Source organism: Falco rusticolus, chromosome Z (genome assembly GCF_015220075.1).
Source record: "Falco rusticolus isolate bFalRus1 chromosome Z, bFalRus1.pri, whole genome shotgun sequence".
NCBI classification, from domain to species: Eukaryota; Metazoa; Chordata; class Aves; order Falconiformes; family Falconidae; genus Falco; species Falco rusticolus.
In genome coordinates, this window is record NC_051210.1 from 30,361,718 (window position 1) to 30,387,601 (window position 25,884).

At 48.8% G+C, this 25,884-nt stretch overlaps 1 protein-coding gene across 2 annotated transcripts; it reads left to right on the forward strand.

Moving 5' to 3' along the window:
- Nucleotides 1–477: 477 nt before the first annotated feature.
- SLC49A3 (solute carrier family 49 member 3) lies at nt 478–25,884 on the forward strand. 2 transcript variants are annotated; one of them, XM_037374305.1, is made up of 10 exons: nt 478–640; nt 9,690–9,848; nt 10,774–10,993; nt 17,955–18,031; nt 18,149–18,286; nt 18,853–18,969; nt 20,558–20,710; nt 22,807–22,964; nt 23,878–23,990; nt 25,446–25,884. In XM_037374305.1, the coding sequence occupies exons 1-10, from the start codon at nt 512–514 to the stop codon at nt 25,598–25,600; spliced, it is 1,419 nt and encodes a 472-aa protein (XP_037230202.1). In that variant the 5' UTR covers nt 478–511; the 3' UTR covers nt 25,601–25,884. The 2 variants fall into 2 exon arrangements, with proteins under 2 accessions (XP_037230202.1, XP_037230203.1); XM_037374306.1 differs by lacking the exon at nt 20,558–20,710.

Genomic DNA, 25,884 nt, shown 5'->3' on the forward strand with positions numbered 1-25,884 from the left:
GAAGCGCCACTGAGGATAACGAACGCGGGGCTGTCGGCGGGTAGCAGCGATGCTGCTGAAGTTCTTTTAACGACAGACGAGGAAAAAGGGTTTTGTCGCCGACCGCCCTGGCGGCCCGCCTTCCCACCACCTCGGCAGCCCCGTGCCGGAGCACCGGGCCTTCCCCTCTGCCAAACGCGACAGGGCAAACCCGGCCCCGCGGGCACCGGCAGCCCGCTCCGGGCTGGGCCCAGCACCCGCGGCGAGCGGCTGTCGCTCGGCTTCGGCGCCGCTCCGCAGGGCGCCTCCGCACCGCTGGCCCACGCTGCGGGCCGTGCCGTGCCGTGCCGCGCCGTGCCGTGCCGTGCCGCGCCGCGCCGTGCCGTGCCGTGCCGTGCCGTGCCGTGCCGTGCCGTGCCGCGCCGGGCGGCAGGCTGCGCTTCGGCCGGGGCCGCCCTCGGCAGGCCGGGAGCGCGGCGGGGCGGGGCCGGGCAGGGCAGTACCGAGCTGTGCCGTGCCGTGCCGTGCCGTGATGGAGGGTTCCGAGGCGGCGAGCCTGCTGGGGGAGCGCGGCCCGGGGGGGCAGTCCCCGTTCAAGACCTACCGGCGGCGCTGGCTCCTGCTGGCCGCCGTGTGCCTGCTGAACTGCTCCAACGCCATGGTGAGTGCGGCCCGCCCCGGCCCGCCGGCCCGGCTGCCCCGCCGCGGGGAGCCGCTCCCGCCGCGCCGCTGGCGCAGACCCCGCCGCCGGGGGGGGCCGGGGGGCCGGACGCGGACGGCAGCGGGGACGTTCCTCCGGCGGGGGGAGGGCGGCCCCAGGCCGGGGGGGGCAGGGGGAGGCCGGCGGCGCCGCGGGGTCCCCCAGCAGCCGTGAGCGCGGGAGGGGGCGCCGGGCGTAGGGCGGCCGGCCCTTCCTCCTGCCTGCGCCGAGCTCCGGGGGGCAACCCGGACTGCAGCTGCCGGGGTAGGAGGGGTGCAGGGCTCGCCAGGGTCACACCACCTCCCGCCAGGCGTCTGCCGGGCTCTGCCCCCGCGCCCCGTCCCGCATCCACCCCGGGGCACCGGCACTCGGCTGCACCCCACAGTGCAGAGAAGCCTCGGCCTGGCCGTGCCTTGGGGACTGAATAAGCGGCTTTTCCTTTCCAACTTTGTTCCTTTGGTTGTGACTTCGGGCTGCACACCTGCCTTGCTGACCGGCGGGACCCGGAGTCGGGAAGGGCGCTGATGGGGAAGGGCAGGATGGGATGGCAGGGTGCCTGTGGTCTGGAAGTACCGAGCGGCAAAGCCAGGCTGGGATGAAGCAAAACATGTCCAGGAGCACAGCTAAAGCTGCTGCCGAGTCCGAGAGAACAGCTAAAGCTGCTGCCTAGTACGCTCCTAGGCCTTGGGGAGGAACAGAAAGTATTCGGCGCCCGTGAGTGTCACATGTTTCGAACCGAAGAGCAGTAGAACTACGCTGAAACCCTCGGGGCAGAGGCGCAGGAGTTAGCTCTGCCTTATTGCAGGCCTACGGCAGCGTATCTGCCTGGTCAGAAACAGGAGCAAGTAGGTTTCCATTTAGGGTCTGTTGTTGCACATACAACACAGTATAGGAGTGATTCTGCACTAAATGTACTGGTACATGAACTTCTTATTGCCTACAGGTACTTTATTTTGAAAGACCTGAAGAAAAGAGATGTCAGATCACAGCACACCTGTTGAGCAGATTAAAATTAAGTTCAGTAATTATCAAGATAAACCATAAAGTTTCCCCTTACCAAGTCCTATTATATGGGATAGAAGCCCAAATCCTTGCTCACCGAGTCATTGAGGACATAGTTGATAATTATCAGACTGGTGTAGAATTATTCATGCACTTGAGGATTACCATGCTGCAAATGCAGGCTGTCTGGCAGCCAAGATCAGGTGCTGTCACCTGCAAACATTTAAATGCAGCAAAGGAAGAGTAGGTATTGCATGATGCTATTGCATTATGCAAGAGTGCTGGAGCAGAAAAATGAAAAAAACATAGTGAGAATGTGGTTGTATATGGATGACACAAAATGAATGTGCCTTCCCTAGGGAAAATCGGTTTGTCTTTCAAGGGTGTAAAAAAGTGTCCTGCAGAAAAGTGATGTGAAGCCACACTGCTCACTTGCAGTTGAATTGGCACAGCACAGTAACATTATGTAGCAAGAAAAAAACCACTCTGCTAGAAGTGGGCAGTGACAGCGGGGGTGAGGGAAGCTGCAGAAAACCTTTCCAGGATGCCTTGTCAGACTTTGACTTTGCTGGCCCCTTAACTGTGAAAATGGACGGTTACTTAAAAAGCCCCTTTCAATGCATTTGCAATTCAACTGTGACCTGAGTCATGTGGCTGAAAACTTTGTAGCCCTGAATGATTCTGCTGTTGTCTGTCTCCTTGGCATCTTGCCAACTTCTTGTCTGTCCATAGTAGCATTTTTCCACAGCATGAATGTTAACCCAGAACTTCAAAACTGGGTGCTTAATAAATATCCCAGAGTAGAAACACTGTTTCTAAGCCACTGCAAAGGTCTCGAATGGCAAGTATGCTGATACAGAAGTTCTAGTCAAACATTTATTGATGCTAATGTTTCTCCCAAATGTTCCTGATGAAAATCACACTAAAATGGAGGGAGTGGTTGAAAGCCCATGCAATCAAAGAGCTTGGTTGCTGTTTTAAGAGTTCCAGATGGAAAGATTAATTTACCAGTTCTGTGGTCTGAAAATTGCTTTGCAAGTTAAGGTGTGTCCTCCGTTCCTGTACAGATGTTGCATGCAGCACTGTGTTCTATGTATTCCTGCATCAGGCTATCTGCAAAATGCATATGGTGAGGACAGACGATTTTGAATTGTCTGACTTAGAAAGAACAGACCACCTCAAGTGCTGGACCAAGCTTCCAGGATGCTGCCTTGTATTCCCCTCTCTTACCTATGCACATGTGCAGGTTTTATTGGTGGCCTTCAGTGTCACTAGAAGTGGCAGAGGGGAGATAATCCTGAGAGGGAGAGACTGTCCATGTCAGGAAGACAAGGTAGAAGCAACTTAACTGCAGGAAAACACACTTGATCATGCAGCAAGGGCAGGCTAAGAAAAGTGTGTTTCTTAGTTCAGTCTGTTTTAGGATTGCGATTGAGCAAGGCCAGGCCAGACCATGAAAAGGGCACTCCTCCCAGCTTCCTCCTACTCCACATTATTGTTTGAAATCCTTCTTTAACCAGAACACAGTGAATATATATAAGGGAATACGATATAAGGGAAGCTTTTTACACCAAGGATAAATAGCCCATACTTGATTCTCTTTTACTGACCTGAGTTCAAAAGCCTCTGCCTCTCCCTGCTGCGCAAAAAGATTGGGTCTCATTTCCTAAACATGGCTATTCTGGAATTTCCTAGCTGACAATATAGTGTGAAAAACCTTTGCGTCATTCTAAGAAGTCCATAAGCAGGCATCAGTATAATTCAGTTGCTGCCTGAAGTCCTGGGAAGAGAGGCTGTTCTGACCACAGCTGAGCTGAGCTGGTCATCTCCAGTTGTCTTTTGCAGCACTCCTGGTAAGCAGTGGCATAACTATCCCTAAGGTTGCTCCACAGATTTGTTTTGTCAAACTGATGGTGTATTTTGAGTGTGTGCGTTTTTTTGATCTGAAGACTTAAGGTTTAAGTGTATTCATGGTGTGCTGACAGCTGCTGTAACACAAAGAGTTGAGGGAAACACCTCCTTCCTCCTCGCGTCCTTCCTGTGAAGCTGAACAGGTGGGAACTTTGTGTTTCACAGAAGGAACTTTTTCTTGCCTTAGCACTGGGGACAGAAGAATGAAACTGAGAGTGTTTTCTGCCCTGTTCTCTGCCTGTCAGCATGAGCAAGCTGGGGAGGAGGAGGGGAGCCGAAGGTTGGACATGGCTCACACTTGGCTGGGTGGTTTCTGACTCACCAGCCTGGAGGACTTCCACCACCACTTAGTGTACTTGGGAGAGGAAGGAGAGCTGCACAAGTGGAGACTGGCGTGTGCCAGGGCAGTGGGTGCACACGCCTTGCCCACACCCATCCATCAGTGCCCCTGTAGATACACATGCACACAGAGTTGCTGCTGCCTGGCTGGACCATTTTGAAGATCGTGCCTCTGTCCTTACTTCCTTGGCTGCTGTGTCAGCACAGGTGCTTTCAGCTGAGGCCAGAGGCTGTTTGCTCCCAGGCTGTGGCCCTTTTGACGCTGAAGATGAGGAGCCTGGTATAAGGGCTTCATAGCCCAGTCCCAGGGGAGGAGGAGGCAGCCCATGTTTCTCAGAAAGACATCCTACCTCACCTTCAGAGCAGTGTCAGGGAGAAAGCGTGCTGGGACCAGCAGAACTGCTGCAGACAGTGCCTGCCTGGGGAGCGGTGAGCTGTGGCTATGCCTGTTACAAAGTGGAAGGTCCCATTTCACGTATGTCATCCCCCTTGTCTCCTCCTTTTTAAGCTGTACATAAGAGGTATTACAGGGACATTGCTACACTGTGCATAGTCACATAATATGCCAGGCACGAAGAGCACTCCATATAGCAGCCTTTGCTAGCTGATGCCACCGCTGACATGGCAAAACGGCTTAATTTCTACCCTGCCTGATTGCCTGCACTTGCCATTCTGGAAATGATTTTGCTTTTCGCTTTTAGAATCTTGATTTGTTGGTGAGGAGGTTAACATTGGTTAACAGCTTGCCTTCATGAAGAAAAATTTTGGTACCACTTCTGGCAGGGCTGCATCTGATTATATGTGCGACGCATTGACTTATCATTACTGCTCTTTGAGCTCTGAAAATCCTGGGGCTGTGTTTGTTTATGCTGCCTTCTGCAGCTCACACTTATTGCTTACCAAAGTGTAGAGTCCTTCAGCCACCACCTTGCTGCCATTGCAGGCAGAGAATAGGTGGCTCACAGCCCCCCAGTAACCTCCCGTGGAAATGGGAGAGAGGGCAAGTGCTGGATTCCCTGGGAATGGGTGGAGGGAAACCAAGTCCTACAGGTGAAATAGGTCTTGGAGAGTCTGCACAGGAGTGAAAACAGTAAAGGCAATATTGCAGAGGAACTGAACCTGGAGAAGATGGAGGCAGAAGGGGAATAGAGCAGGAGGAAAACTAGAGGGTTAGGGCCGATTCTGGGAGGAAAAGGGGGTGGATCCAGATCTGAGAATCAGTTAAGGGATACAAGAGAATCAGAAAGCGCAAGAAAGAAGCTTAGAAATGGGGGCAGGATGAGAACAGCTGTAACCTGCTTTGGTTACAGGACTGCCCAAGCAGATCTGCAATTAATGGGGAAGGGAACAGGCAGTCTCTGGGAGGTGCAGAAGAGGAAATGTCAGCTAGAAGAAAGATAAATCAAGCAAAGGGAGGGAGAGCTGGAAGTGGAGCCAGTACCCCTCCAACGTCAGTACCAGTCATATGTTTTGAGTTTCAGGGCATTTGCTTTCCCTGGTGGACCCACATGTTCCATTGTGAAAGGATGTATGGAGGGGGCTCTCCTGCAACTGAGGATATAAATAGACTCTGGGAGGAAACATTTCTGTTCTTTTCTTCTAGTGATGGGGCATGGCTACCCAATAAGCCAGCCATGTGCTCAGAGCAGTGGGAGATGCAGCTGTACTCCAGTGCAAGCCAGAAAAGGCTTACAGGTTTTCAGGGGACCTTCTGTCCTCTTCATCAGCTGCGCCCACTGTGTAAAGCACAAGATTTTGTAGTGAAGAGTGTGTCATGAGGTACGAATTCCTGCCCAGACAGCATGCACTGGAGCTTTTGCTGTCTCTGAATTCAAAAAGCACAGAGCTCAGGTGAGGACTGTGGGAACTACAATTCCTGCATCTGGAAAAGAAATGGTGTCTATTATTACAGCATCTATTTCAACGTCCTGATTGATGCATATCTGAAGGGAGGGAAAAGTTCATCCCAAATGCTGAAGAATCAAATATTATGGTCTACAACATAAGCGACTGTGGCCAATGATATTGGATTATACTACAGCAGGAGCTGTCCTTTGAGAACAAATATTGCAAAATCTGTGAGGTAACTCTGGGAAGTGAATTTTGCAAAGTGTCGGGGTTTGGGCTCACGAAGCCATTGTGGTTGGTTGGTGTTCAAAGACAAGAGTCCATGTGCTTGGATGGCTCTCTGTGGACTTCTGTATAAATGACTTGACCTAACTATGCCATGGGCCAGAGAGCGGACTCCTGCTGACTTCCAAAGTCATCCACTCCAACTTGTGAAGCAGCACAGCTGTGTTCTGCTGTGGGGACTGTGCAAGGTAGTTGTTGAGCAGTCAGGGTATGGGGCTCTGAGCTGGGTGCATTTGGAGCCTCAGAGACAAGGCATTCCTGATCTGCGGGGTGCCAAGCTGGGGATTTTGTCAAAGCTTTCTAAAAGGTTTTGGTTAATTATAGCTCTGTCAGGGCTCAGAAGGAGCAGAAGTCACATGGGTGAATGGAAATTGCTTGTCACCATTGCAAGTCAGGAAGAGACATTGGCAAGGGGCTGGACTTTCCCAGTTTCGCTGTTGTGGCATCCATTGAGCTGCCTTCAGAGGAGCAAATGTGGACATGGACATAGCAGTGCAGCATGTAACACAGACTCCCCTTGATGCCTTGTGCATCTCACACTGAGGCTCTAAGTCTGTGTGGCTATGCAGGCAATGGAGCTGAATGCAGTTTGATCAGACCACAAGAGCATATTTTCATAAAGTGAGGCTTGTGCAAGGACTGAACAAGTGTGTAAACAACCCTGCAGGGGCAGAGGTGCCTGTCTGTCTCCTTCCTTTATCTGTCCCAGGAGCAAACAGCTTTTGGTGGCTGGCATCCTATAACCCTACGCATTATCTCTTCTCCTGTATCTGTCACGATGATCTACAGTAGGGAGCTTTGACGCTGTTTTTGGTGTGCCAAGGCTGAGTTAAGGCCCTGGGAGAGTAGAGGAGGGAGGAACCTGTCTCAGTCTCTGTTCTAAATCTTCAGAGGTTACAGGTCTGAGACACCACCAGGAAAGAACTGCATCATCCTCACCCTTTTCTGCCTGAGGGGCAGTCCCTGTGTGAGTATCAGCCTTGGCAGTGAAGAGTTTCAGAAACAATAAATGGGATAAGGGCTCTAGATCCCAACAGAAGAGCTTGCTGTCTACTACGGATGAAGTCATTGTAGCTGGGGCAACCAAAAGCAGAAGGTGGCATACTCATTTGCTTAGCATGGCAATTTCCCTATGTTGGCAAAACCCCACAGTGCCACCCCGTTGTTGCAGGGGCATTTGGAAGCCACTTTGACCACAGCTCCATTGCCCAGCTCTTAATTTCTCTGTTAGAGTGACACATGGTAAACAACCCCTGCCTGAATGGAGGCTGAAACATACTTTTTCTCTCCAGACCTATAAAGAAACCCGCTTGCTATTATGAAGAACAAACTCAGGCTTGTACAGGCTGCAACTTCCCACCTTCTGTGCTCTCACACACATATGCTGGAACTGGACCTCTTGCTCAGAATAGAAATACAGGGTAGCCACAATGCTTGGTTTTAAGCAAGATCTGATGGAAACACGCTAGAGTGCTTGATCACAGCTTGCCTTGATGTATGCAGCCACTGAACACAAAATGCTGTGCTCTGTCTTGTGGCATCATTCTCCTAATGATGTCATGCCTAGGTGAGCATCTTGTGTGGAGGAACAGAAGAGGTGAAAATGTGCCTGAAGCTGGCTTACAAAATATATCATCTCTTTAATTACACTGTGTCCTGATACAGTGTTTCATCACCACCACCCCCATCTGGAAGGCAGTGAGGAACAGAGAATTGCTGTTGCTGGAAATACATAGCTGGGTTTTGTTTAGCAGCAGTTTAGCATCCCGTAATCAAATTAATGCTCATGCCTTGGTGATGTTCTATTTATTTATTTTTAAACAATTACATTAGCATTAAACTAATTTAAATTCCCATGCCAGTCTGATGAAGTTCAGTTCCAGAAAAACAAAGGTGGGTGAAATTTCTTCCTGAGACAAGACAGTAACGTTACTATAATGTATTATTTCAAGGAATTTTTAAAGAACTCATTTTATTAGAAGACTGCTGCAAGTCTCCCAATGACCTGGAATAGCCTCCTTGTTGCGTAACAGGAGTACAATTTCCTTCAGCATTCAGCATCTTTGTCTACCTGATTGTAGATGCTGAGTAAACAAATCCACCCCCTTCCAGACCTTTGACTGATCCCACATGGGTGTATCTGAGCTCAGCATGGTGCTATGAGCTTTGTGTTGAATGCAGGACATTTGGCATGTCAGCTCCTTTCAGAGTAGAGGAAAGGGCTGATGCTAGGAATCCTTGCTAGGACAGTGATAATACATTCAAAACTTCTCTGTTACTGCCATTTATGCATTGCATCCCTGCTAGGAGAAAAGCTTGGCTAAACAATGATTTGCATGTGGCTATTCTCACGCAGTAACATAAGAAAAGTCCATCTCCCCTTCTGCTTGCATTTAATGTGGTAGTTTGTATGGTCTCTAGCCTGTAAGAAGTAAATAGGAATGCTGGAAATAACAAGTAGCAGAATGTAGGGACACACCTTCTTCTGTTAGGTTATCCTAGTCCTTTTTTAGTTACACATTAACGCTGCAGCTGACACTGTCTGCAGGATGCAGGTTGTGGAGAGGAAGACTGTGATGGCAGAGAGGGGTACCTGGAAGGAGACAGTGACTGGAGTTCTTTTCTAGGAAGCTATAGTGGAAGTTTGTGTTCACATTTCTGCAAACTTTGTCATCTTGAGTATTCACCAGCTGCAAGATCACTTTCTAACGGTGGAGTAGCGTACATCCACATTATTGAAACCTGTTCTCAGGCTAGGTCAGTCTTTTTGAAAAGCACCAGAGAGGGTGTCTTTGCAAAGAATCCACAGAAACATCCTAAAATTTGGGTTAGTACCCTAATTTCATCCTTGTGGGCATGATCTCAGGAGCTGATTTGAGATCAAAGCAGGCCTTGTTGTTCCCAGAAGAAACCAGAAGCAGACAGCAACCTTACGAAACCAGTACCTAAAGCAAGGTTTAGGGAAATATTTTCAGATACGGCATTGGAAGGAAAAGACTGAAGTACCTCATATATGTCCCTGTTATGTGTTATGATGTATTGAATAATGCAAAGTTCTAGGCCCTTTCCTAACCATCGACTGTGTGCAGGACAGCATGGAATACTGTCTGTCTTGGCTGACACATAGCAAAGATGTTTTTATAAGGCTGCATTCAGGGGTTACCAATGCAAACATAAATACCAGGCTGAGTTTAAGAGGTTCTTAGGGGCAGAGAGGAGATGGCAGCCTCTGTTTTGTTTACACTAACATAGAAGGATTGCCTGTGGTTTACATCAGGTAAGTACGTGCATCAGGGGCCAACATATTCAGCTTGGGGACAGAAAAAATTACTGACCTCTGCTTCTGCCAGCTTCCAGCAGCAGGAGGGCTAGGGGACCAGGCATGACGTAGTGAAACGGATGGGGTGCTCAGGGCCAAGATAAAGATGATATCAGTGGTGAAATGGTCCCAGCATGAGTAACTGCAGACACTGGGGGTTTGAATTTTTATTACCAGCCTTAACATCCTAATTTCAAGGACAGACTAAGATAGCAAGTCCATTCATAACTCAGACAGTTTGAGAGGATGCTGAATTTCTGTTGTGGTGATGTGCATACTTACCAATCTTTGTTCTCTACTCTACAGCTGTGGCTGACATTTGCTCCTGTGGCTGATAAGACAGCTGCCTACTTCCACATTTCCCTGGAGATGGTCAACTGGCTCTCAGTAGTGTACCTCCTCATCTCAATCCCATTTGGTCTGGTAGCAACATGGGTTCTTGACAGCATGGGGCTCAGATGTGCTGTGAGTTGAACTGTTCTGTTTCCCTGAGGATGTTTCACCTGGAGATAGCAGTAGCTGCACAAAGCACTAACATGCATACTATGAATGGGAGACTTGCCAAACGCTGCAGAGGATGAGCAAGCTCTGTCCTAGTTCAGTAATAGCTGTAACATCACCTCTGAGGTGAGGATCAGTGGGGAAAAGTCAGAATAATGTTGCATCCTTATTTGGCTTTTCCTGCTTTAATTTTTGTTGTCTTAGCCAACTGACCGGAACAGATGCTGTGAGCTGACTCTGTGACAAGCTTGCTGTAATTGAGTAGGATTTGCCGTGGCAAAGTGTTAGCACAGCTGTTTTGTTTGCAGGGCCAGTTTAAGGAGCAGCAGGGCAGGGTGCAAGCAAGGGACCCCTGCTCAGCTCAGAGCCTGGTCTATGCTAAGCCAGCTTGGGACCTCTACACAGTCTTATCAGAAGTAAGAGTGTTGTGTAATTTGGCACTGGAATGCTAGCATGCTAGTAGTATAGAAGAGCATTGGCAGGATGCATATCCTGGATGATTTATTGCCATGATCTTTGGATTGTCACAGCAAAATATGGGTGGATGGCGCAAACTTGCAGACAGAGTGTACTTACTGAACTTCTGATTTCTCATCAATTTCACGACAGTCTGCTGTCTTGCATGAGCTACACTGTGGTGTAGTCGTTATGTGGGGCCAGGGCAGCCACCTTGCTCCCTAAGGAGACAGGTAACTCACTGTTGGATCATCCAGGAGCATCTTGTAGTGGCCCAAAGGGGTGGGGCCCGTCCGCAGGCAACTTTCTGTGCAATGATTACTAACACCAGTGTCTCCTGTAGTGCATCTGAAACTGCTCATGCAACTCTGTTGTATTAAGTTCTGCCCTTCAGGCTTCAGCACACAACCCCTGGCTGTTTCTGTTTCTGCAGGTGATCCTGAGTGCATGGCTGAACATGGTGGGTAGCATCATCCGGATGTTCAGCGTCCTGAAGTTCTTCAGCTTGGGTCCCCAGAGTTACTGGTACCTGTTTATTGGGCAATGCCTCTGTGCACTGGCACAGCCCCTTATCATCTTTTCACCAACAAAACTGGCAGCACTATGGTTCCCAGACCACCAGAGAGCGACAGCAAATATGATCGCATCAATGTGTAAGTGATAGCTGCAAAGAAATATTGCTGCTTCCCAGAACTTGCTAGTATTTGTTTGCCTTTCAGAGGCAGCAGGCAGAGGAAACCCTGTGTACTACATCCATTTGGCCCTGCAAGTACAGCTTGGCTTGAGTCTCATAGCCATGTGCAATAAAGCAGTGCCTTCAAGGCCCTGAAAGGCAGGCAGGCATTACTATGGTGAGGAGCAAGAAAATGGCCTTAGCCACATCCAGGTGCAAAGTTCAAAGTAAGCCACCCAGGCTGCCAGTCTTCCTCTCTGCTATGAAAAGGTGATCATCTTTGCCTAAATATAGAGGCTGGGGACAGCCCTCAGTGTTACTGTGTCTGAAGTGTGTAGCTGCCTTAATTTTACAGCTTGTTAGGAAGGTGCCCAAATGGCATCCAATGCCAGTGCTCACAGTTGCCAAATTCTGTTAACTGGATAGAGCTGAGGCTGCTGTAGCAATTGTGTCCACCAGTTCATCCAGTAGCAAGGCTGAGCACGTATTCCCAATTGGCATGTATGCATGCACAGATAAAATATACTCAGCCGGCCGCACAAACATGTTGAGTATGCTAAATGCAGCAGCACTACCCACACAGAAACCACATCTGCCTCACAAAATGCCTGGAAGCAGGGAAACTGGAGCGGAGGCACCAAATATGCTTGTTCTAATTTCATTCCTGTCTTGGCTCCTTTGGGCCTTGCTGGAGACAGGATACTGCACTTGACAGATCTGTTTCTTTCCTCCATGTAACATTTTTCCCAGCAGCCTGAAGAAATCTCTTCCTCACTTCTCCAAGGACTTAGAGGTGCCCCAGAAACTGGGCTGGCTCACTGGCTGCAGCTGGGAAATCTCACAGTATCTACATGTGTGAGGGAGCCCCACCTGCCCTTCCCTCAAAACAGCTAATAGCCGCCTTCCGTGCCCCGCTGCCTTGGAGTTGTGAGGAAAGGGTAAGCGTGGGGAAAAGGGCTGTGTAGGAGCACCCCTATACAGCTTTCTCAGTGCAGGTCCAAACCCAGAGCACAGGCACTGTTGTTTAGCAGGAGTGGATTTATGGTGTCAGAACAAATAAATTCTTTTTGCACTGCCTTCCCTAGAATAGGGTAGACCTGATGGCTGACTTTGTTTCCCAGGGCTGAGATAGACCTTCACCTTCTCTGCTAGAGGAGGAGCTCTGTTGCCGTGTGGTGCAATACAATTACTACCAGGGACCACTGGGCACTCAGTCCTTCACTGCCCTGAAGGTCTCCAGCCTGTAGAAAGCTTGGTCTTTTTGAGAGAGCAGCCAGAGCTGCCAAAGAGCATTTATTTCACACAGTGTCCTCCATCCTTTCAGAATCAAATGGATCTAACTATGGGAAAAAATAAAACTGAAAAGCAAGAAACAGTGGAAACCCAAGACCTGAAGCTGTTCAGTCTGTGGCATGTTGAGATATCAGTGTGAGGACTGAATGGGCTGTGATTATCTGCTGCAACACCTGCATATTGCTGTGTGGAGGGACTTCCATTAATAATGTCTGGTTATACACCCATTACTGTCTGCTGTACAAAATCAGGATTTCGTTTCAAGAAAGTTTAAATATTGCCTAGAAGGAGCATCTGCCACAGGCCCAGTCATTTACTCCAGTGATTAATTACCTCACTGGTAAATGTCTACATGTTGCTTCTCATCTTGATGCACCTTATCCCCAAGCTATTTAGTCTTGTTCCACCAGTTTGTCAGGTAGTTATGGACAGAGTCACCTCTTTCGTGCTTTGTCTAGAAAGACTGAATGTCTCCAACCCAGTCACTTTACAGGCATACTTCGCTTCTTCCCACATGTCTCCATGTCTGCCTGTTGCTCACAAGAGCTTTTTCTCTCAGCTTGCTTCAATTTATCAATACCCATTTCATCTCTTAATGCCAGAGCAGCACTCAGAATTCCAGTACTACTGGTATTAGTACTGCACACAGAAACTGGCACTACAGCCTCCTGTCAGTATCCCCACAGCTCCTGGTAGTGCCTCTGGGTGGGCTTCCCTGTCCTTGTGTGGCAAAAATGGACACTGCACCCCGGATCCTGCTGAGCAGCTGAAATCACTGTGACTCAGCTGTGCTCTTGAGTACTTACTCTCAGTTCTCCCCATCACCTGTAGAGACTTGCTCACAAAGAAGCATTGCAGGGCAAAAAGCTGATCCCCTGTGAAGACCATGAGAAATTCTCCTGTCTCAGGAGAAGAAAGACTTTTCTGAGTGCACTGAACTCTGCTTCATCCATGGGATTCTTCATTTACTGTGGTCTGTCAGCATGTAAGTTTCTGCACCTGTGGAGTTTTGGTGCAGCAGCATTGCTGTTCACAAAACACAGCCCCGTTGCAGAGTACTGCAAGCCAATCCACCAGGACCCCTGGACCATAATGTACAGTTGATTAACTCCACTGATCTTTCCATTCACAGTCTAGGCTCATATAATTTCTCTTTCCAGGAAGAGGCTGAAACCCTGTAATTACGCAGATAGTCTCACTTAGTCTTTTTATCTCAATATGCACATTTCCACCCCTCATCCATACCTTCTGGAACTGGTTTTGCATGCTGATTGTTCATGGAAACACCTGACTCATTTTCAGGCAGTCCCCTACAACACCCAGATGCATTTGACCCCAACAGAGAAGTTTTAATCCATCTTCTTGGAAATGATGTATAATTGTGTCCATGTACTTAGAAGCAGGTAACATTTCACCAGTGTGAATAAGCTAGTCCTTTCCCAAGTACAGAGCAGAAATGCTACAGTTGTGTGCTATAACAGTATTAATTATGCCTCAGCAGAAGGTACCTCTTCAGATTCTTATCCAACGCCCTGCTCAAGCAGGGCTGGGCTAGAGCAGGTTGCCCAGTGTCATGTCTAGTCAGGTTTTGACTGTCTCCAAGGATGGAGACGTTGCAACTCAGGAACTTGTTCCAGTGTTCAACCACTGTCAAAGTAAAACCTGTGCTACAGTTTGTGCCCACTGCCTCTTATCCTGCACTGATCAAGGTTCTTTTCTCCAGCCTGAACAATCCCAGCCTCTTTATGTATGAGAGATGATCTGGTCCTTTAATCACGTCTTCAGGCCTTGTCTGGACTTGCGCCATTACTGTGTGTCTTGTATTGAGGAACGCAGCACTGGACTTGGCAATCCAGATATTTCTCACCAGGGCTGAGGAGAAGGGAAGGATCACTGCCTTCCACCTGCTGGCAATGCTCTCCCTAACGCAACCCAGGGTACTGTTGAGCACCTTTCTGCAAGGGTGCATTTCTGGCTAATGGTCAACTTGCAATCCACCAGGACATGATGTTCTGTGCAAAATTACTTTCACAGCTTCTCCAGGCTGATCAGTCCCAGCTCTCTTAGTCTGTCCTCATGTGATAGAAGCTCCAGTCCCTTTTAATCATCTTCTTAGCCCTTTGCTGGACCAGTACATCCATGTGTATCTCATACTGGGGAGCCCAGAACTGAACACAGTACTCCAGATGGGGCCTCAATAGTGCCAAGTAGAGGGGAAGGATCATGTCCCACTGACAATGCCTCACCTAATACAGCCCAGGATGCTGTTGGCCGCCTTCATCATGAGGTTATGTTGCTGGCTCGTGGTCAGGTTGGTGTCCACCAGGACACTTACTTCCCACACCAGGTACTTCTCTGCAGAGCTGCTTTCCAGTTGGTCAGCCCCAGTCTGTACTGGTGGATGGGGTTATTCCTCCCCAGGTGCAGGACTTTACATTTCCTCTTGCTGAACTTCACAGGGTTCCCCTCTGCCCATTTCTCTAGCCCAGGGGTCCTCACACTTTTTAACCAGGGGGCCGGCGCGGATGCAGTGGCAGGCAGCCATCTGCGGCTGCTTGGTTTCCCCCTCCCAACCCCGGGGGGGGGGGGGGGGGGGAGGGTTTCTGTAAATACTGGGGGCTGGATTGAGGACCCCTGCTCTAGGCTGTTGAGGTTCCTCTGAACGGCGGCATAGACATATCTTTTGTCAGGCACTCCTCCCAGTGTCACATCATCCGTAAACTGGCTGTGGGTGCACTCTGCCCTACTGCCCATGTTTTCCGTTAAGGTTAAGCTGTACTAGCCTCAGTATCAACCCCTGGGGTGCACCACTAGTGACTGGCCTCCGGCTTGATTTCATGCTGCTGCGGCTAATCCTCGGGGCCCAGCTGTTCAGTCAATTTATCTCACCTCACTGCCCACTTACCTAGCCAGCACTTCATCAGCTTGTCTGCGAGGAAGTTACAGGAGACAGTGTCAACAGCCTTAGTAAAGTTGAGACAAAAAACATCCACTGCTCTCCCCTCCCCAGACAGTCATCTCACTGTGCAAAGGTATTAAGTTGGTTAAGCATTTCTCCTTTGGTCACTACTCCTGTTCACTTTGTTGACCTTCATGTGCCTGGAAATAATGTCCAGGATTGGTTGTTCCATGGCCTTCACAGGGATCAAAGTGAGACTGGAAGGCCTGGAGTTCCCTGGATTCTCTTTGCCCTTCTTGAAGATGGGAGTGACCTTTACTCTCTTCCAGACCTCAGGAGCCTCTTGGAATTGCCACAGCCTTTTAAAGAAAACAGAGAATGGCCTTGCGATGAAAACAGCGCGCTGCCTCAGCACTCACTGGTGCATCCCATCAGTCCCACAGACCTGAGTATGTGTGGTATATTGAATGTTCCCTAACCTAAGTCCTCCTCCATGGGAGTAAATCTTCCTTGCTCTAGACTTACCTCTGGTCTCAGAGCCAAAGGCTGGTCTTACCAGTAAAGATTGAGGAGAAGGCAGCATTGAATACCTTGGCCTTTTCCATGTCCTTTGTCACCAAGTGTCCTGCCCCATACAGCAGCAGGCCCATATTTTCCCTAACCTTGCTTTTGCTGCTAATGTAACTGTAGAAGCAACAAGAAGTTGCCTGTCACATCTCTTATCAGACTTAATCCCAGGCTGACTTTGCCTTTCCTAACCCCATCCCTGTACATTAGTAGAAAAGCAACTTCACTTGTTTGAACGTTTGCAGAAAATTGCCTTAAAGTTAAAAAATTATCTCCCACAGCTGTGGACGTTCCCAAGCAGAGCCCCAGGAGTGCTCCTTTACATGCTGCTCAGCTCCAGCCCCATAACAATGCAACCCCCTACTCCAGTACAGACAAGTGTCCAAGATTCTCTTCTGCCATGTGCTTTTTGTAGTTGGTAGTGGTAGCAGAGATCAACTTGTTTGCCAGCTTGGGCTTTACTGAGGAAATACATTGGCTTGAAAGGTGTCAGGAACGACCTAGTGTCATTTTAGAGAGCTGTCATAGGGCTTTCCTGCTTTTCATGCCTTTTTGGCAAAGAATCATAGATTCATAGAATGGTGTGGGTTGGAAGGGATCTTAAAGATCAGCTAGTTCCAACCCCTGTGCCGTGGGTAGGGACACCTTCCACTAGACCATGTTGCTCAAAGCCACATCCAGCCTGGCCTCGAACACTTCTAGGGATGGGGCATCCACAAGTTCTCAGAGCAACCTGTTACAGGTCTCACCACCCTCACAGCAAACGAATTCTTCCTAATATCTAATGTAAATCTGTCCTCTTTCAGCTTAAAACAATTACCCCTTGTTCTATCACTACATGCCCTTGTGAAAAGTCCCCCTCCAGCTTTCTTGTAGACTTTCTTGAGGTACTGGAAGGCTGCTGTAAGGTCTCCCCAGAACCTTCTCTTCCCCAGGCTGAACAAACCCAACACTCTCAGCCTTTCTTCATAGGAGGGGTGCGCCAGCCCTCTGACCATCTTTGTGGCCCTCCTCTGAACTCACTCCAACAGGTCCAAGTCCTTTTTATGGGGGCCTTAGAGCTGAATGCAGGTGGGGTCTCACAAGGAGTAGAGGGGGAGAATCACTTCCTTCCACCTGCTGGTCACTCTTCTTTTGATGCAGCCCAGGATACGGTTGGCTTTCTGGGCTGCAAGTGCACATTGCTGGGCCATGTTGAACTTCCTGTCCACCAGCACCCCCAAGTCCTTCTTCTCAGGGCTGCTCTCAATCCGTTCTTCTCCCAGCCTGTTTTTGTGCTTGACATTACCCCGACCCAGGTGCAGGGCCTTGCACTTGGCCTTGTTGAACTTCATGAGGTTTGCATGGGCCCACCTCTCAAGCCTGTCAGAGTCCCTCTGGATGGCATCCCTTCCTCCAGCACGTTAACTGCACTGCACAGCTTGGTGTCACTGGCAAACTTGCTGAAGGTGCACTCAATCCCAGTGTCCGTATCACCAAGAAAATGTTAAACAGCGCTGGTCCCAGAAGACCAGTGGCATCCTGGTGACCATCAGGAAGATCATGGCCAGCAGCTTGAGGGAGGTTGTCTGCCCACATCTGCAGAGCTGTGTCCAGTTCTAGGCCTGTTAGTACAAGAAGGACGTGGACATATTAGTGTAAGTCCAGTGTAAGAAGATTAAGGGAATGGATCATCTTTCATGCTAACCAAGACCGAGAGAGCTGGGACTGCTCACCCTCAAGAAGGCTCGGGGGGATCTTGTGCGTATGTATACATGCCTAATGGCATAGGTGGAGTAAAGAAGGGACTACCTCTTTGTTACTGCTGCTATATAACATCAGGACAGATGACATGGATTCATCCATCTTCATTTTATCCCTTCAGCTCAGCATTTACTCAGGCAGCTTTGTGAGGGTGAGAACACTGTAATTCATAGATGAAAAGCAGTTTACAGGAGTTAGGGTTTGTAGGGAAAAAGGTTTATAGAATGGACTTCGTGGGGCTGAGGGAACAGATGTGGCCACAGTAAGACTACACAGCTTCTCATGTTCCCCTCCTGGTTTCTCCCTATGCATTCCTCGTCCTGTCCTTACTCATTGCTCTGCTGCACGCTGCAGTTCTGTTGCTGACTGGCAGTAGGGGTATAGGCATGATTCTGACTGCTTGCATGAAAAAACTGTGTCTCTGTTTATTTCCTTCCAGCCAATCCCTTGGGTATTCTTATAGCAAACGTGCTGTCACCTGCACTAGTTCCTGAAGGAAAGCACATCCCATTGATGGTAAATGAAAACTATTTTAATCAGCTAGCTGGCCTGGTTGGGGTCCAGCTGATTTATTTATGTGGAGGTGGTGGAGCTGGAAAGACTGGTAACATGTCTTTGCTTTGTGTTGTGTAGCTGGGTGTTTATGCAGTCCCAGCAGTAACAGCTTGTACTCTAGCAACTGTGGGGATTCACGAGAAGGTTCCTCCAACGCCTCCTTCAGCTAGTGCCACTAACTCCACCTCCCAGCCATTCCTCACGGGGCTCAAAATGGTAAGTGCCGTAGCACAGAGAGACACCAATGCTGGAGTGAGGGATGCAGCCCTGCCAGGCAGTGATATGCTGGGGAATCTGCTGACAAAGCAGGCTCTGAACACCCGACTCCACCAAACCCACCATGGAAAGCTCCCTGAAGGAGACCGGTATCTCCTTCCTCAGGGAGTGGAGGATGCTCACAGCAAAGCTGCAAGAGATGCTACCTGGCTTTTCAGCTGTGGGCTGGTTGCAGTTCACCTGTCTCAGACAGGCACACCTGGGCTCATCCAAGAGGACCACACAACCTGAGCTTTCTGAGCAGGTGTGGTAACTGGTGGGACAGCACATGGCAAAGTGAAGGAAGAATTTTGGCCCTGTTGAGATCCTTCATCCCTATATGGTCTCCATTTTAACTTGTCCTCTGGCTGAACTGACAGGGGAGAGTCAAACTTCTCTAATGATCAGAGGGTTGCCTTGTCAGCACTTCCAACAGGGCAGACAGAGCCACTGACCCTAAGACTACTGTCACAACCAGGCCTTTTTCACCCCCTCCACTTAAATTGTATGTTAACTTCTTTCTCTAGCTCCTGAAAAACAAGCCATACATCATCCTCGCAGTGTGCTTTGGAGGAGGAATTGGGATGTTCACCTGCTTTTCAGCTCTGCTAGAACAGATCCTTTGTGAAAAGGGGTATTCAAATGTGAGTCTTCTTCCTTTCTTCCCCATTGTCCACATCATCTGTGATACAATCAAAATTATTTTTCCTGATAAGGGACTCAGAGCAAAATGAAGATAGTTCAATATGCTGTACTGTCTCATATCTTATTTGCTCACATTAACTAATACAGATTAAGCAGTACATTAATCCAGAGCGCAGTCAATCTCTCAGGTATAATGGATGATCTGCATTTTCATTACTGCCCATAGCTAGGTTCCCATTTGCAAATGAAAAACCTTTACTCCTCAAACACTTTTTAGGAGGAAGAAGTATTGTGTTTTTTCTAAGTCTATGTTTATGCAGCCTTCTGACACTTCCCATAGTGGGATGGGGCCCAGGCAGGCCCTAGAGTGAAGCTGAAGGCAGGCTGATGCAAGCACCTTTTCCTCTTTCCACAGTCTGACCAAAGCCAGAGCAGCAGAGGCAGTCACAGGTACTGTGACAGCTCTTCTCCTGTCCTTCCCATGATGCTGGCCAGGTGCTGCTTTTACAGTTGAGCACAGTGTGTGCACAGCTGGTTCCTCCTGCTCTGTCCCTGCAATAGCAAGGGGCTGCCCCAGTTCCTGTGTTTCCCTTTGGGCAGGCAGCACTTCAGTCCTGCTGCTTGTATCCCCATGGAGGTCCTCTTAAAACACATCTCGAAATGTTAAGTATGCACATCTACATGCCTGGTCTCTGCCCGCTCCCCCTCAACTCCCAGGTCTGATACCTGGCTGTTCAGTGCTCCATAGCGAGGTCACATTGACACACTACATTGGCTTTTAGTTGAAAACCTTTTAAGCTTTGCTTTCTGTGCATAATAATGTTTCTGTCTCTGTGTGACTGGCCTGCCCTGGCCCTTTAGCTATTTCAGGTACCCTTTCCTTCCAGTCTGCCCCTGAGGCTCCCAGAAGCCTCCCTGCTTTCAGGATTGGTGTCTGCATTGGAATTCTTACAGAACTGAAGAAGTGGGACAAGCAAAGATAGTCACTGCAGGCAACAGAGCATGTACCCTGTCCTAACTACTCACTGCCTCTCTAATTAGAGGCTCACTGCTTCTCTAATTAGACCTCCTTGCTACAGCCAGGTGTTGCCATGTCTCATCTAACAAGCTTTAGGGCTGCTAGCCTGGTGGAAGGCATTCCGCCAGTGCAGGTCCCTCATCCCCAGTAGGAAAAGGGCCAGGAGCACAATAACAGACAGGAGCAGACTCCAAGGCAGTTGAAGCTGTTACCACCAGTGGTTGGCCCTGGAGGAGCAAAGAACAGTCTCATGCTGGGGCTGGAGCATTTAATGCCAGGGAACTGCTGCTACCCTGTTCCCAGCCTCCCTTGCCAGGTCTGCAGAGACGTGTCATCTATTGAGACCTTGGGAGTGCGGTGACCCTGCTATCCCTACATACTTATAGCAGCACCTGGGCCTTGTTATTTGCTGCTTAGAGCCCTGGAGAGGCCTCAGTTATTGCAACAGGCAGGGAAGCTTTTCCTGCCTCAGTAAGTGACCCACTAGCAGCAGGCAAATGGGTCAGTGATATTAAAACCTCTTTCCTAACTGCTCTAGTTGCTCAGTCACTTGTTCTTCTGCTCTCCAGGAATTTGCAGGCCTGAATGGAGCACTGTTCACAGTGTGTGGTTTGTTGGGTGCTTTCCTGCTAGGCCTGTATGTCGACCGGACAAGGAATTTCATAGAGTCCACCAAGATTTGTTTCTGTCTCAGTGCACTTGCCAGTATCGTGTTTGCAGTGGTGAGTTCTCTTTTGTGTTGCACCATACCTGTGAGCTTAGTTCTGTTGCCTTCGGATAAATCAATTCAAACCAAGGTCATTTTATGTCATAATATTTATTAAGCCACGTGTTATACTTTGGGATTATCTTTCTGGGCTAGGAATATTTTAAAGAAAAACCCTTTACTGAGGATTTCACAGTCACTGTGGAGCCTGAAACAGATGCTTCAGGATATAAATAAATTGGCATAAATTTTCTTCCTTACATTGGATCACCGTGTTTGTTTACTGGCCCTGAGACAATTCTTTTAAAAAAGAAATGGAATTGCTAATTATTCATCTTATAAAAATGAACAAGAATGCCATAGTTTTCCCAACATCTGCCTTTAACAGTGGTGGCAGCCAAGTTCAAGATGACCAGAAAGGACCCAGCTACATGCCTAGTTCTGCAGTATTTCCTTGAGGAGGACAAGACAAGAGAGAGGCAGAAAAGAGGGACACTTAAATCCACCCAGGAGAGGAATGCAGAACCTGGAAACTTTACACGCATTGGGCTGGCCTGCAAGTACTGCACTCGAACTAGTCATTGCCAATGGGAGTCATCATGTAGTAGGAACCTGAGCGTGAGGCACAGGACTCCTAGCATTGCAGAGGACCCAGACAGGTGCAAGTCTCTGCTTTCCCAATAGGCTTCTGCTGTGCATTTCTCCTATGTGTTGAAAAATCCAGACTTTCAATACAGCATGATCACAACTTCCTCTGGTCCAAGATCCCAGTGATGTTAGCTCCACTAGGCAAATGCAATGCCTTGCTTGGTGTAGGACAACATGCCTAAAGCAGATTTTGCATTTCCCCCATTGGAACTCTGGCATTTGCTGGGGGGATGCTCTGAATACAAATCAGCATGCCTGGGCTCTGGTAAAGCATGAGTAGGCAAATGGCTGTGTCAGGAGTAAAAGGCTCCCTCCTCGCCTTCCCTCTGTCCCCTTCATCCCAAACAGATGAACTACTAGTTCAGTGTAGTAAAACAAAAAACACCCATGCAAATCTGCTTGATGCCTTGACACTTTGAATTTGAATTCTAGACACACAGAGTTTTCCTTGTCTTTACCAGTTCCGCTGGGCCAGGCCTGCTGCAGCCATGCCAGGACAAATACCTTGTGTTCCTCTGTGGGATTTTATTACTATATATAATGTAATATAATATCATATAATAGGATATGATATAATATATGATATGATATAACATAACATAATATGATATATATTATATAACCATTAGCATGGTTAATGAAAGAGATACTAGCACTGTGGCTGCAGGATATATGACTTTGAATTTACTAGCTTTGGCTGGACAAGGCCATGCTCTTTCTTCCAGAGTTAGGGACAAGGCTGTTCTAGGCACTAAACTAATCTCCAGGGCTTCTGAATGTTTCAGGTGGTTTTTTGTTTGTTTTATGGTTGGTTTTTTTCTGTGGTAAAAGCCCAGTGTTACAAACATGAGTCTGACATGATGAGGAATAGTTTTCCTTATTGCTGAGCTGCAGTGACTAATCATAGAATCATAGAATGGTTTGGGTTGGAAGGGACCTTAAAGATCATCTAGTTCCACCCCCTCTGCCATGGGCAGGGACAGCTTCTACTAGACCAGGTTGCTCACATCTCCATCCAACATGGCCTTGAACACTTCCAGGGAATAGTTCTCCTTATCAATGAGCTGCAGCAACCCAGTGAATTCCCATACGTAACCCAATGCAAACACCACTTCTGAAATGTTAGCTTGCACTTGGAGGACGTTGTGTGTTTCACTTGGTCCTGGAGATATGCTGAGCACATGCCTGGTAAGTTATTGACCAGTCAACTCACAGTAATAAGACCACACCAATGCTTTTCAGGTAATTCTGCTGATCCTCTTTCCCCTTACTTAAATTCAACAGATAAAGCTCCATCCTGTAGCCATTTGTTGACTCTAGAGGGTTGGAGGTAAAAGAAAGATTTCAGGAACAGGTAGGGAAGGTACTGGTGAGCCCTTGGGATTTCCTGAAGGTTATGGGTTCAGAGACTTCCTGTACAGTAGTGCTGACACTGAGACTTCAATGTTGCTTTTCTGCCTGCAGGCTTCTCAGTTCAGACATCAGGCTGTCACACTGGCCATCACCAGCTCGCTCTTTGGTTTCTTTGGTTTTGCCATCTACCCCATTGCCATGGAGCTGGCTGTGGAGTGCTCCTACCCTGTGGGAGAGGGCACATCTACAGGTCTGATTTTTGTTGCAAGGTAAGCAGACAGGTTAAATCCAATTGGCAGCTGAACTTGGGTTCACACGCAGACATGCACATGTGTGCGTGCACACACATACACTGGCCACAAATTTTGGAACTGGTGTAAAAAAAAGCAAGAAGGAAGATGTAGGTCTTGCTTGGGACAAAGCGGGATTTAACCATGCCCGGCATCACCTATCTTGGAAGCAGACGAGGGCTGTATGCCTGAGACAGGCACGCATTCCCATGGCAGTACAGGGACTTGTCAGGTCTTAGTGCTGAGAGAGATGGGGCTTATCACTCACAGGGCAGCTGGTCACAACAAATGGGGCAGTAACAGTCCTTCCCATGATCAGTTTACATGCCTAGGGCTGGCACTGGGCTGCAGCAGGAATGACTTGTTGAAACCTTAAATGGTGATATACGTGGCCTGGTGCCGTGTGTGTGTCAGCTGGAGCTGCGGCAGCAAGAAAGATCAGTCAAGGAGGGGCAAAAAGGCTATTGTCTCTCCCTGGTTGTGGACTTTGTGGCTGCTGTGAGCCAGCTATGAATGATAAGGAGGCTGAAGTCATAGCCTGAATTTTTCCCATCCTCATTCGTGCTGTGAGAGGCATTTCCAAGTCTCTGCCCAGTGGTTAGGTCTCAGCTCCTTGACGGTCGTAGTTCAACATCTGCCTGCCCCCAGAGGGAGTATATAGTGGTCCTGCCACACTGGCCCCGTGGCTGGGGGTGTGCTGAAAGGCTGATCTGGACACCCGGTGAGCCAGGGCCAGTTAACTAAGCACCTGGGCCAGAGGAAGCCAGCAGTAGCTTTCTCTCTAGAAGAAGCCTGCTCCAGAAAGCAGTCTCACTTTCTTCCCACTGGGGAAGCTGGACTTGTCTGCAGCACTGGTGAATCAGGCAGGCACCATGTTGACTTCTCCCCACAGCCAAATTGAAGGTGTGATTTTAATGATTCTGCTACAAGCCCTTACTGTCCGAGTTGCTGATGATCCATCCTCTACCTGCGCCCTTGACCAGGATGGAGCCCGGGACTGGATGAGTAAGTATGTCCTTAGGAAATGATGCTGGACACTCGTTATACCCCATGTAGCCCCCCCTCTCCTTCAGGTCTCACTGCGAGGGGGCCTGTAAGACCCTGTTGCAGAAAGTCTCTTAGCTACCCTTCCCAACCTGATGGTGCACTCCTTGCTGCTCCTGCTAAACCAGGCCTGCAGGGTTGAAATGGGAAAATGTCTAAGGTGCCATGAATGCTGCTGCTGGCTCTGGTTTAAAATTCCTGTTATGGCCACCCTGCAGAGACCTGAGCTTCATCAAGCTGGAAAGCAGCTGTTCTGGGGGAAAGACACTACCACATAGCACAGCCTGCGCTGCTTTGCAGCATGGGGGGCCCAAGACTACAAATGCATTGACTGAAAGCTACTTCCCTTGCTTCTGCACACACAGTTGCCTGGGTTTATAACATGCCAGTACAGCTTTGTTTTGACTTATTCCACATTTCCCTTCCTTTCCTAGCTGGTCAGGAGAGGAGAGCAACTGAGATGAGCAGCACAAATGTGTTTTCAGTACAGGCTAAACCCTGGGCTTGATCTCTCAGCTAGTTCGTAGTTACGTAGTACTGACACCAAGTCCTGGGGACACACCGTAACACAAAGGCTGGCAAACACCTTTTAAACAAATCCTGCTTGGCTGAGCAGAAACTACCCAGAACAAGCTCCACTAGCTGTCAGGGAACAAGGCTTCCCAATAACTGCCCCCAAAAAGCAATTTGACTGCTTCATGTCTGAAAGCCCGCAACTCTCCATCTCATCAGATCAGAGCTGAATCTTATGATTAGGCACCTATTCCTACTAATTTTGTGGTCTGATACATGCAGGAACATCTGTGGAGAAAGGCATGGAGGTGTGTGAGACACTGCTGGAGCAGGAATGTAACTACTTCCAGGCCTTGTTGCACAGCCTTTTAGATTTACTTCTTTTTTTCCTTCAGAAAAGATTCTTTCCACCAAATTTGTGTTTGATTAAAGTTTATCCTTAGTGAACCTTTCCTACACTTTGCTCTCAGGTGATATAACAAGAAGCACTACCTGTGTTGACCCATTCTCTTATGAAGTTGAAGTGTTTTGATTCAATCTTTCTGGTAACTTTCTTCACCACCCCTCAACACTCACAACATGTGCACATACAGAGAAATACACTCTTCCACAGACACACTGTATGCACCACTGTAGGACCTGCAACCTGTGGGGTCATGCAGGACAAAGGTCCTGGAAACCTTCCACATTTCACTGAAATCCTCTTCCTATGCCAGGGTTCCATGAGATAAGGTTTGGCTGTTACCAAGCTGGCAGGCCCCACTGTGAGCTGCACCCTGCCCTCAGGGGTAGCCCTTGGGAGGAGATCACCCAGGCTGTGTGGCTGCTGGGGAGCTGACCTCTAGACTTCTGCACCTGTTGGGGGTTGTGAATTCACTGTCTGAAAGTGTATCTTCCTTGCAGCTCCGGTACTGGTGCTGGCTGGCCTCTGCAGTGCTATGGCTTGTTCCTACGTCATCTTCTTCAACACTAACTACAAGCGTCTCCTCGCTGAGACAAACAGTGGTGATTTGGTCAAGGCAGAAGATACAGCAACAGCAGATGTTCCTGAAGCCTGACCAGACCAAAAAGGGGATGCCCAGTAAGGGAAGGACTCAGGCCTGTGGGCAGGGACCATGACTGCAAATGCTCAGCTGGCACACTGGGTATCTGGGTCCTGTGCACAACAAGCAAGGGCTAGAGCAGGGTCACTGGGGCACCTTTGCTTTGCTTCCATCAATCTTGTATTTATTTGTGAGTCCAGGCTGTAAGAAAGGCTGTGCTGCCAGCTACGCAGGTAATGGGGATTTTTAGCTGACTTGATTCAAGCTAAAGAAATGTTGCAGAGGAGAGAAGCATGATA